This window comes from Pagrus major, chromosome 19 (genome assembly GCF_040436345.1).
Source record: "Pagrus major chromosome 19, Pma_NU_1.0".
NCBI lineage: Eukaryota > Metazoa > Chordata > Actinopteri > Spariformes > Sparidae > Pagrus > Pagrus major.
Window position 1 is genome coordinate 26,323,818 of NC_133233.1, and position 12,663 is coordinate 26,336,480.

At 44.8% G+C, this 12,663-nt stretch overlaps 1 protein-coding gene across 1 annotated transcript in view; it reads right to left on the minus strand.

Annotated features, from left to right (window-relative positions):
* Nucleotides 1–12,663, minus strand: part of LOC141014972 (disco-interacting protein 2 homolog C-like) — a 49,949-nt gene that overhangs the window by 8,907 nt on the left and 28,379 nt on the right. The window contains exons 16-31 of the mRNA XM_073488918.1: nucleotides 12,020–12,113; nucleotides 11,761–11,880; nucleotides 10,594–10,708; nucleotides 9,802–9,941; nucleotides 8,400–8,536; nucleotides 7,887–8,095; nucleotides 6,104–6,218; nucleotides 5,400–5,601; nucleotides 5,197–5,297; nucleotides 5,024–5,104; nucleotides 4,631–4,754; nucleotides 4,408–4,529; nucleotides 3,969–4,080; nucleotides 2,705–2,814; nucleotides 2,081–2,211; nucleotides 9–177 (exon numbers count right to left, since the gene is read on the minus strand). Of these exons, the coding sequence (XP_073345019.1) occupies nucleotides 9–177; nucleotides 2,081–2,211; nucleotides 2,705–2,814; nucleotides 3,969–4,080; nucleotides 4,408–4,529; nucleotides 4,631–4,754; nucleotides 5,024–5,104; nucleotides 5,197–5,297; nucleotides 5,400–5,601; nucleotides 6,104–6,218; nucleotides 7,887–8,095; nucleotides 8,400–8,536; nucleotides 9,802–9,941; nucleotides 10,594–10,708; nucleotides 11,761–11,880; nucleotides 12,020–12,113 (2,082 nt within the window). The remainder of the gene's footprint in view (nucleotides 1–8; nucleotides 178–2,080; nucleotides 2,212–2,704; nucleotides 2,815–3,968; nucleotides 4,081–4,407; nucleotides 4,530–4,630; nucleotides 4,755–5,023; nucleotides 5,105–5,196; nucleotides 5,298–5,399; nucleotides 5,602–6,103; nucleotides 6,219–7,886; nucleotides 8,096–8,399; nucleotides 8,537–9,801; nucleotides 9,942–10,593; nucleotides 10,709–11,760; nucleotides 11,881–12,019; nucleotides 12,114–12,663) is intronic.

Consider the following 12,663-nt stretch of genomic DNA (forward strand, 5'->3'; position numbering starts at 1 on the left):
TTGCTGACCTTGAGCGCCTCCGTCTGCAGGCCGAGTCCTTTGGTGCACAGCTCCATGACGCTGTAGGAGCAGAAGGTGTCTCGCACCCGCAGCTGGCTGACGGCCAGCAGCCACAGCGCCGGGTTGGACTCCAGCTCCACCGGGGGAATCAGGATGGACTGGTGGCCTGAGTACACACTGCAGGATACACAACACACACACACACACACACACACACACACTCTTCAATGACCTTTTTTATGGTTGCACCCAATAAAATGACTATTTATCCGTGAAATAACCAGTTGGTCTCGTTCAGAGTGAGACGTATTTTCTGGAGCAGCCTGGGAGCCAAAAATGAAAGTCGTTTATCAGAAACAATCAGGTGTAAATGTGAGTTATTGTTGCTTTAATGTCATTGAGGAGGATGAGATATTCTCATACCGAAGGTGAATTACAGTCTGCTTTATTTATAAGACATTCAGCAGCAGAAATCCGCTCTCGCCAAGTTCACAATTTACGAGCTGAGGATTTCAAACTAAACAGACCCGAGAGAGAAGATTTAAAGTCGTTCGAGTTTCGCAGATAAACATCACATAAACACGCTGTTATTAAAGGACGCCGGCGACTTTCTGATATAAATGATAATTTGAGTATATCATGTACCAGACGGTTTATAATAAAAAAAAAGATGGCTGCAATTTGCATTTTCTTGTCGGTGAAAGGGAACACAAGACAGAGGAGACGTCTTTCAGGTCTTCAGCGGTGATGCTTCTTGTGCTAACGAGTCGAACATCCACCATTTTAAACCACACGCCTTTTTTGATCAAGACATGAGAAACCTTGAGATATACAGGGGAGGATTTTTTGCCTGTGAACGTGTTTTGGATAATATTTTAGTCGTAGTCATTTTAGTTTGATTTTATCTCTTGCAGTGTTTGTATGTTTTGTAATGTCAGGATCTAAGAAATTAGTCAGAAAAGTTACTAACAGAGAACAAGGTGACATCATCTACTGTAGTATGCAGTGGTGGCCTGAAGGGTAGAGAGGTGAGCTGGTGAACTGAGGCTCACTGTTTCTGTTTTTTTCAGATTTTTTGGGCCTTTCACAGCTTTATTGTTAGGATGGCTTGAGAGATGATGGTAAACGGGGTGAGAAAGGGGCGATGACAAGCAGCAAAGGGCCGCAGGTTGGACTCGAGTCCTGGGCTGCTGCAGCGAGGACACAGCCTCCGTACATGGGTCGCACGCTCTACCGACTGAGCTACTGGCATTTTCAAATCCCCGGACCAGCAGGATAAATCTGGGTTAGGGAAAGTGAAAGGCAGCGCTTGCTCCACCTCATTACCACCACTGAGGTGCCCTTGAGCAAGGCCCTTAACCCTGACTGCTCCCGGCTGCTCAGTGGCCAACAGACCAGACTGTGTTTGTACTGGGCAGCTTCCAGGTGTGAATGTGATCAGGGCGTTACTGAAAAAGAGCTCAGCGAACACCCCTTGAATAGATAAAGGTTAAAAAAAATAAAAATTACATTACAAGCTGTAACTACACCGGCTCAATAGGTATCACACAAAGAAGCAGGAGAATAACATCTGTCAGTTACGTCTTTGTTGGACACTTGCAGGTCATCTTGTTCCCTGTGTCCGGTCAAAGCATAATGGATGATAAATTTCTACCCAGTCTGGTCAAGAGCTGGAGGAGAATACACATACAAAGAATCACAAAAATGATAAAAAAAAATCCAGCTCAGATGACCAAAAAGTTCATAAAAGCTGTAGGATTTTTCAAGGACAATGTTTTCGAGACATGAACTGGCAAAAACGTCCTGAATTCTAGGCGAGTTGGCATCGAATGACCCGTACTGAAACAGAAAAGCTGCTAAATGTTCCAGTTTGATCACCAGCTCGTCTCTAACTGTGTCTGTTTGCTGTTGAGCAGGTAGCGTTCAGCAGGTTTTTACAGCTTCGTCCACTGACAATGACTCTGTGAGAACAGTGAGATCGAACCGAAACAATAAAGAGATAAACAATAAACTGAAACTCACTATAAAGCTCCGTACAGGCGAGAGGACATTAACAACTACAGCTGATGGAGACACCGACCTGCAGAGACACCAGAGGACGAAGCCGAGGCCGCAGTAGGGATCCAGACAGATGGCCACTTCTCTGGACGGGTACAACTCACACTGCAGCTTCACCGACCGGCAGAAGGCCCCAACTGCATTATGGGACATCTGGAGAGAGGGAGGGAAAGACAGAAAGACACAACAAGACACACACAAACAGACGGACAGAGAACAGGGTGGAAAGGTGGACGGTTAATCTTAAAATTCACACGTAAAAAAGGTCAAACTTTTGTTTCTGGAAAGTTGGATTAGTCAGATACAGTTTGTGTTTTCCACTCTCACTCTTTATTAGTCGGCTTTCTTTACACAAAACCCTGGATGTGCTCAGAGTTTTGTTCCATACTTAAATAAATACATCTATCTATATCTGCTGTTTGGAGTTTATTTAAGACACTGATATCTAAAGAAAAGCTCTGGGGTTTCTCTGCGAGCCTCGAGGCTCTTACTCTGCTCTGCTCTGGCGTCCTGAAGGTTCTGACTGTTGCTGCTCTGACGGCTGAATTTCCCTCCTGAATGAGCAAAGTCCTAAATAAATGGAATAAGGAATAAGACCAGGCGACGGGACGAGAGGCTGAAAGACGAAGATTAACGCTGAGCTGACCTGAACTCCGGCCAGCATGCCGGTCGTCGACACGCTGAAGTCCAGATAGGCCAGACCGTCAGGGTTGGTGGGCTTATAGAGAGCTGGAGGCTTCTTCTTTGGCAGGTCATCTGTAGTACAGACACACACACACACACACACAGATTTTTGTTTTATTGCACTCAAGAGGACAGTCTGTTGAGTTAGATTCCCTTCAGAGACACTGACCTCACGTTGAACTCACAATGCAACACAGCAGCTTGTAAGCACTTGTTGAGAGAGATTTTCTCCTCTTGTGGCAGGTGTTTTGTTACATGTAGAGTAGAGGAGTCCAAAACGTACTTATTTTTGGCAAACGTTGTTGGATGTACTTCAAAACCAGACTGTTTAGTCTTGGTCTCTGGTTCACAAAAAAGTGAAACGTTCACATTTTTATTCTCCTGCTGACTGAGTGTTTACAGTTAACAAACATTCAGCACAAAGATTATAAAAAATATAAAAAAGGTACATTATCTACATCCTCCTAAGAACAGTACAACAATTTGTGAACAAAGTAGTATAAAGTCTGTTGTGGCTCCAGAGGAAGCTGCGTGTAATCTGATAAATCGCCTCCAGTGATGTCACTCAGTGGCTAAGATGCATTATGGGTAATGTAGGCACCAGGTTTTAAAAAGAAAGAAGACTGTGTGGCGATATCTGGTTCTGCTGTATCGATTTTGATCATTTGTTTTTAAACTGTCCAGAATGAGTCCAGCAGTGTTACAGGAGTGCGATGCTAAAACCTTTCCAAAACCTGGTTACATTACCCACAATGCAACTCGAGCCACTGAGTGACATCACTGTAGGTACAAAAGCTTTTAGGACCAGATGAGACATGTGCAGAGCAGAAGCTTTCTGCTGAAGGCTACAATAAAAAAACAAGAATATTTGGTGAGCCAGAAGTTTTAACATCCGAGTTATGAGACAGTTTGTGAGCTGCCTAGTGAATGAACCTCTGCTCTCATGGAGGGTTGGAGGCTGTGTCCAAATAGTGCACTGGATGCAGGAAAATGGAGATCTCTGTGGCTACACGAGGACCTCAGAAATAGGAGAAATCATAAGGTACAGAAACCACAATCTAGGAAACAAATGTGATATAACTGCTACAGTTGATGCAAGTCGGCTGCTGATGATGTGTCTGAGGACTTATATAGGAAATGTTGCTGGTGTGTGTGTTGGGATCGTGGCTAAGATTCAGGACTAAGGAGACGAGGTTTCAGTGTGTGTGTTGGAGAAGTTGCTGTACCCGTGTCGAGGACAGGAGGCCAGTTCCTGATGTCCACAGTGGCCGTGGCCTCCTTAGAGCGCAGCAGCTTACAGATGACCGCCGTGGTCATCACACAGGCCGAGTGGCTGACCTGCAGAGAGAGACGGGGAGTATCTTCAGGTTAGAGTTACATCAGAATAATGACTTTTTAACTGCAATCATTCATTTATGTCCTTATTCCATTTTTGCCTGAGAAGGTCAGAGGTCAGTTATGCAGCAACGGCCCTGGAGCTGGCAGGACTTTAGCGTCTTATTTAAGCAGCTTCATTCCTCAATTTGTTTTTCTTTTTTATGACATATGACCTTTTTTTTGCATCTTGTACAGACGCCTGTGCCGATATGTCAGTAAAATGAAAGAAAGAACTGATAAAAGTTCAAGAAAAAAAGAAAAGTAAAACTCCAAGGTGAACTCTCTGACCTCGACGATCATCTTGACGGTGGGCAGCGTGGTGGAGATGTTCTGAGGGTGCGGCGGTCGCACCGTGATGGGAACGCAGCCGGCGTACAAGCTGCCGTAGAAAGCTGCGATCAGGTCTATACCTGCATGACACACAGACACACACAGAGGGAGAGAGGCGTGAGCACTCAATTCAGTTTCAGATCAACATCTAAACGTTCTTCTGTAAGTTACTGTCTCTGACCTGGTGGGTAGACCAGAGCGACGTGGTCTCCTTCCTGCAGACCTCCTCTCTCCATCAGCAGGGCCGCCACTCGCTCCGCCCTTTTATGGAGCTGCAGGCAGGTGAGGGAGCTGGACACCGCCCCCTGGAGGAGGAGGAGGAGGAGGAGGAGAGGGAAGGAACATGGAGGATGGGTAAAGTTTTGTGTCCAAGATGTATTTCTAATCTGCTAATATCTAAAACTGTCTTGTTACAATTCAACATTTTATCAGACGTAGATTATATTTGTACTTTATATATTCAGGTTTAATATAGTTTTTCGTCGGCGTGCTGCAGCTTATGTAACCGGGGATTAGCAGTGGCACAGTCGAGAGACTGATCTCCTGTAATTTGGTGAGGTGTGTGTGTTGTTACCCGGGAGCTGAGCAGGGTGTAGAGGACGTGGTCTGGTGTGGTCTGAGCTCTCCACTGCAAAACCTCCGACAGGAACAGGAACTGAAGCACACAATCAGAGCTGCGGTTATCACAAACGGCCGGGTTTCTATCACTCTCAGTTGTGTGTGTGTGTGTGTGTGTGTGTATCTCACCTGGTCGTTGTCATCAGTCTGTCCCAGGTCTCTGCCGCTGGCCTGAGCGATCCTCTTCCCTGACACCAGATTCCCCACCATCACAGAGGCAGGTCCGATCTCTGCAGCACACACACACACAGACGATCAGATCACGATCACATCAACAGCTAGAACACACCAGTCACAGACCCACTGTCAGATGGATATGAACTTGTTCCCACCTGGTTGTTTCTGCCGGGGTTTGGGCAGGTTGGTGACGCAGGTGTGGGGGCACATGAGCACGTTGCAGGGGTGCAGCCCCCCCTCCAGGTACAGCTGCTTGATCTCTGACAGGTGAATGCCTCCCAGGGGAGTCTTGGGCAGAGTGTTGGCCGGAACCAGAGCCAGGCAGAACACACCCACCCCGTGGATACTGTCGATGGCCTGAGAGAAGGAGGACAGAGGGATTATCCAGCGATCAGGAAATCTATTTTTCAAGACGATCCGATTCCAAAAATGTTGGGGCTGTCTTTATTTTATTTGGCATTCATACATAAGTTAAAGAGCCTGCAGCAACGTTTGCACTTAAATGCTTGTAAATAAATTGTACACAACTTCATCGCACTTTAATCAAGTGATTTATGATCAATAATCAATCTTACACTCTGCCAGCGCTGGGTGATTTAAAGGAAAAATGCTAGTTTGAGCAAAGAAACAGCCGTCTTAAATGTCCACGGCTCTCCCTGTTCGTGCGGAGGCTTCGAGTAAATCAAAATGTAACAGGAGATGTCGGATTGTTTCCATGGAAACCATTTGATTAGGAGAGAGTTTGTTCTCACAGTCAGTTCAGATCCTGCTGTACAAGAAGCAATCAGGGACACAACATGCGAATGTGGGTGAAGTTGGACACCCAGCACCAGCCACAGCGCGTGAGACGCGAATCTACCTGCAGCACGCGGCTCATCCACTGGAAGCTGTCCTCCTCGGTGGAGTCGGGTCGTTGCTCGGCCACCACCACGATCCTCTCGTCCCTCAGCACCGTCACGGAGAACACGGCTATCCTGCAGGGACGGAGCAGGAAAACATCCGTCAGTGCAGCTCAGAGGGCTGCCCTCACTTTCACCTCATCTTCAAAGTGCCATAAAAACTGACACATTAGAGATATATACTGATCAGTCAGCCTCATCTGAAGCTCTAAGGCTGCTTCGTATGTGGAGTGAGAGGACTTATTTAACAGCATCAAACCTGCAGTAAATCAGCTCGACACCCTGACATGATTTTTATTATCGCAGAGATTAATTTAACAGTTTGTTATCGTCTCGTCCTGGCTGACGATCAGAGCTGGGACGATACGCTTATTGTTATCTTAGACAATAAAGTTTATTGTGAGACTGTTAAATATTCTTCCTCCGTGTGTTTGATAACCACACTTACAACTACACAGTGCCTTTAACCCGTTTTTATTTTTTATCAGGAATCTCTTTTATTGGGGAGGTCTGACCAAGACAGCAGCAGAACGTTTCACTTGATGAAACAAGATAAAGACTTAAAGCAAAAAGCAAATTACATCGAGACAATTCATTTATCAGTGTTCAGTAACAGGACATGTGCAGTCAGTGGTTAAATAGTCTTTAATCCTACTTTTAAAATCTTCCATACTTGACAAATAATCAAGTTTAAGGCGTCTCTGTAACTCACAACAGGATGGAGGTGCAAAAACTGCAGCTGCTCGTAGCTTTAGGAGTCAGAGAACATGAACAAGGAGGCAGTTCATGCAAACTGTACCACCGAGTGTACAAAGAAGACCATCCAACGTTCTCATACAAGCTGCAGTGATGTATAAAAACCACAGTGCAGCATGATGCGCTGAATCTTATATGTTTTGCATACGTATATAAACTATCACTTTTATATTGGTTTCAGTTTTGGCCCCAAAAATCAAATTGCAGTAACGCTCTATTAAAAATGTGCTTCTTTGGCTCTGATGCAGCAGGAAATCTCCAAAGTAACTAGTAACTCAAGTTATCAAATAAATGTTGTGAAGTAAAAAGTACAATATTTGCCTCCAAAATGTAGTGGAGTGGAAATACTAAAGTAAAGTACAAGTACATCAAACTTGTACTTAAGTGCAGTACTTGGGTAAATTCACTTCACTGTGAGCTTGAACCTTAAATAACTCTTGAAAGCTGTCAGCTAAAAGATGAATTTCCTCCTCGGTGGCCGTGGACACAATTAAGCTTTGCTCCGTTACTGTTTCTGGATTCATCCACTATCGCTCTACTTTATTAGATCCATTATGTGCAGAGAGAACGCTCATTTATCAGGGTGACAGTGAATGTTCCAGTACTGGACATCTGGCTGGTTTTCAACTGCTGTCGATGGGAATGATGTGAAAAACTCTTCATGTGAATATATCGACCGGACGGTCTCTCCTCTGCACTGTAAAACACTCAGTCCCTCCCTGCTATCGATAGGTATCTTTAGGATTTAATCAATACTTCTCATACTGACAGCCTTATTGGTTCTGTTCTTTATCAATACTCTTATCGGCTTTTTAATATTATGAAATAATTGCTTTTAATAAAATATATTATCTAAAAAAAGAACAGAACTAAATGACTCAAACTCAATAACATCTCGGTGGAAACGAACCTTAAACGTCAATAAAATAAGAGAGAGAGAAGTTAACGAAGAAAAAGTTCAGCATCCCTCCTCCAGCTCCCTCTCACCTGCCCCTGTAGACGAATTTCATTGGCTCCACCGCCAGTGCCGTGGCGACGATGTCGTCGGCGTTGTGCCTCCGCCCGCTCACCATGATGAGTCCGTCCATCTTGCCGGTGATGAAGACGAGGCCGCCGGGGCCGATGAAGCCGAGCAGGCCGGTCCGCACGAAGGCGTACTCGCTGACCAGCCCACCGCTGGCGCTCACCGGGTAAACCTGCAACACACGCACAGACATCGACTAATCAGTCAAACCATCGTTTCATGAGTACAGTACTCGAGTAAATGTACTCAGTTACATTTCACCACTGGTTACATTTCATCATTTTGGTGTTAACGTTGACTGCAAAGACACCAACAATCATGTAATGTCATAAAAGCAAAACATGTGCACCTGCCTCATGTTTAAAGTCACACACACACACACACACACACACACACACACACACACACACACACACACTGTTTGCACACACACACACACACACACACACTGTTTGCACGCACACACACACACACACCTCAAAGGTGTTCTTGGTCATGCCGGTGAGGCCGTAATAGGAGGTGCCGGTGGCGATGGAGCAGACACAGAGCTCACCGATCTCATCGGTTTGACAGAGCTGAGGGACGCCTTCTGGTTTCACCACACATGCCAGGCCTGAAGGGGCGAGAGACACAGACACAAAGAGGGAGAGAGAGAGAGAGAGAGAGAGTGTAAACACCTTCATCACAAGGTCACACCAGAACCAGCACCGAGTCAACGCTGCATTCAGGTCAAAGTAAGAGGTCAGAAGGTCCGAGTTGAAATGACCGACTTCTGACCTTCAAGTGTTCTGAGTGCAGAGCATCAAAAAATGTGGCTGACCACAACAAAATGATGTGTTTTTTGCAAGTGTACACACAACTGAACCAGCCCTCCTTACGTGTTTAAACAAAACAGAGCATTGAATACGACAGGTGAGGTGACAGACGCCATTACACACTACATTTCATTTTACGGCAACATGCTCGCTATACTTTTTTGCCTGCCAACAGTAAATGAGGTGAGTGATTAGAGCGGCCATGTGTCCACACTGTATTTCTATCTGCTTGTACGTCTCCTTTAGAGACTAAATGAATAAATAAACTCACATTGTGTGCGTTGTTGTTGGAGGTTTTGCTACTCTGAGGAAAAAGGAAACAATCTGGTCGTCTTTGCGAGAGCAGCACCTTGGAAACACTCGTGAAGTCTGTTTTCACTTTAAATGATCAAAATCAGGTTCACGTCGGTCCAATGACATGTCAGCTGAGTGTTAAAGTCACTGGTGTCTTTGGGTTCTTTATAAGCACCTTGATATTTTATGTCCTAACAGCTTTTTTTATGTTCTGCATTACCTTGTTAAACTATCTGTGTGACTTTGTCCCCACAGACTAAATAAAGTTCATTAGAAGAGATTGGAGTCATATTGAAAACTCTCCCGTCTTTGTTGCTTTTTTCAGGCGTTGGAAAACGAACCTCAGCCCGCTCGCTCAGTCATGAGGAGAGAGAGCGCTCCTGAAATTGGACATTGATGAAAGGAGAGGCCGCACATCGACACACCCTCCAAACTAATTTTACGATTTAATGGACTTAATGGATTTTTTGCCATTCAGTGCGTGACGACAATGAAGGCCGACAGTTTAACTCCTCGGAGGAACAGAGAGGACAGCTGGCCGAGTACTTAAAGTACACGTACAAGAACACACACATAAGAACCAGAACCATCACCGTACTGCACATACACGTTCATCAATACTCATAACTATCTTAATCTGTTATATGAACCTTAACTTGTTGATGTTACATTGAACGCCGTCCACAACAAGAATACGACTTTATAATGGTGCGACAGTCCCGAATGGTCGAAGTTACAAACTGGCCACATGTTGCAGTGAGTTTCTCACCTCCTGGTGCGACAGTCCCGACGTCCTGCACGGTGAGCACCGACAGGCGCTCCTCTGTGTCGACCCTGACGACCCCGTAGGTCAGACCCTGCATGGACAGGACGCCTCGGCCTGGAGGCTGACTGCTGTCCTCCACTGGCCTGAACACAACACACACACACAGGAGTGTGTTCATAAGTGTAACATTTTTCATTTTTCACTTTTGCATAAAACCTTTTGTGGCTCCAGATGAAGCTGCATGTCATCTGATAAATTGCCTCCAGTGATGTCACACAGTGTAATGTGGGAAATGTAGGCTCCAGGTTTTGAAAGCAGTCCACAGTTCAGTTCAGTTCAGTCCTGTAACACTGTTGGACTCATTGTGGACAGCTTAAAGAAGCAGAGATATCACCCTATATATCCCACACATTCTTCTTCCTTTTCAAAACCTGGTGCCTACATTACCCACAATGCAACTTAGCCACTGAGTGACATCACTGGAGGCAGTTTATCAGATCTGTTTATTGATCTGTGATTGGTTGATTAGTTATTGTAGGTGCAGACAGGCTCGTTCTGTGATGGGTCTGTGTGCTGCAGAGGGAAATTATCCGGATGCTCTTCTCTGCGTGAATTTTTATTCACAGCGTTTGGATAGGTGAGTGTGTCTGAGACTGTTTGCATATTTGTGCTTCTGTGTAGGTAAAGCCAGGTTGTGTGTGTGTGTGTGTGTGTGTGTGTGTGTGTGTGTGTGTGTGTGTGTGTGTGTGTGTGTGTGTGTGTGTGTGTGTGTGTGTGTGTGTGTGTGTGTTGTACCTCCTGATGGCCACAGTCAGGGCCTCGGGGGAGCTGGCGCAGGGACAGATGACGTCGGCTCTCAGGCCTTTAGTCTGAAAGACGTTGAGGAAGGCGTCGCAGGAGGAGATGGACCCTGACGGACACAAACAGCCACAAACTGTCACAACGGGTTCAACTCAGCTGTTCAACTACTTTTACACAAACCTCAGACATCAGCTGAAGCTTGAAAATCACGTCTCTCTGGATGACATCAGACAACACTCATTTCCTACTGATGGTTGTCAATGTTTCATCCTCAAAAACTATTACTGATAACCTTTTTCTTGTTTTCATTGCTCTGGTCAAAGTACTCAGATTCTTTACTTCAGCAAAAATAAAACAGTGTAAAAAATACTTCATTACAAGTAAAACTCCTGCATAATAATACTTAGTAAAAATACAGCTAAATGTCATTAAAACTCAAAAATAAAAATACATATTTTGCAGAAAAACATCCCCAGATAGCTAGTTCAGTCCACTGGTTCAAAACCTAGGGGTCTGAAATGATTAATTAAAGGCCTTTTATATGAGATTTTGAATAAGGCAAACCACTTTTGCTACATAAAGATATATGGGAGTAATGGCATCCTGACCAGAGAGTAAAGTCATATTTCCTATGTGTGTGCTGTGATCCAAGCTTCTCTGTTCTTTGTTTTGGAAGCCGGGCGGGTCCATGTGAATGTTAGCGGATGAGAATTAAGTGCTACAAGCTGCTAAAGTGCTCCAGCTTGACTCTGAGAGCAAGTAACCTGATGGGTACCTGTCCCCATCTCCCTCAGTTGTTTAGGAGAACGCTGCACTGCAGTTTTGCCGTGAAGCTCCAGAAATGTTTTGTGGACTATGAAACTTCACCTTTAAAGGGGTAAAACATGCAAAACTCTCATTATGGAACAGAAAGTTATATCTTTTCCTGGTTTCTCGCTGCTGTATTTCAGCCTCGTTTCTACTCCAGTTGGGCTGAAAACCATTTATTGTACCAAAATGTGCATAGTCGGACACATCCTGCTCTATTCCTGTAAAGTGACCCAGTTTCCCGACTTCCCAAGAGAGTTTATCCATTTCTCTGACATTCTCTATCTCAAATACACCTCTCTAAACTCCCCCGTTAGTGAAAGAGCTCTGCTGTGAGGCTGAGCGTGACCTTACAGGGGTTTGATCCGTCAGCCACCAGCAGCATGCGCAGCGAGCTCAGGTTGATGTCCTTCTGGTCTTTGTGGGCCACCAGAGCCCAGTGCATGTCTCTGGACTTCACACACGCCACCTTGGCTGTAGGGGGAGACGCACACACACACACACACACACACACGGAGGCAGACAGAGAGAAAATTAGCATTTAATCTGTTTGACGGACAGGTGAATGGAGAGAGTCGACTGAGCTGAGTGGCAGGTGGAGTGTGAGTCTGACCTTTGTACTGGCAGACTTTCTGGATCCATGACAGAGGGTTGACCTTCATCAGCGAGTAGGGGACGCTGATCACGTGCATCATGTTCATCACACTCTGCACGGCACACACACACAATGACATTGTAAAACTGAATGGTGGATGGTTTTTATTCATCCATTTACTTTAAAAAGTCAGGCAACTACAGGGCTCCAGATGGACTTTTACCCCGGCTGCATGAGTGTGTCTAAATTTCTCATTTAGGTGCACCAGCCTACATTTATTAACACAGTTTGTAAATGTTTATTTGAAGGAATAAAGTTATAAAGTGCCTGACAAACTCTAGATTAACCCATACATGGCTAACGACTGTATTTAGTATCTCAAGGAAAAACCCCACTGATGTTTTTTCTGTTCGAGGTGGAAACACAAACTGTCCAATCATGTGGCTACATGTGACAAAATTAACATTTTTTTAATTTCACATATTTATCACGCCTTAATTGGTAGACAAAGTTGATTAAAAGACATCACAAAAGTAAGTGTAACACTCCTGTGATATGCTAAATATATTTATACTGGATCAAAGCACACGTTGGATCCGTTGGTACCAAACATCTGATGTATCTCTACTGTGAAAAACTGAGATTTAAAACAGTAATTTTAT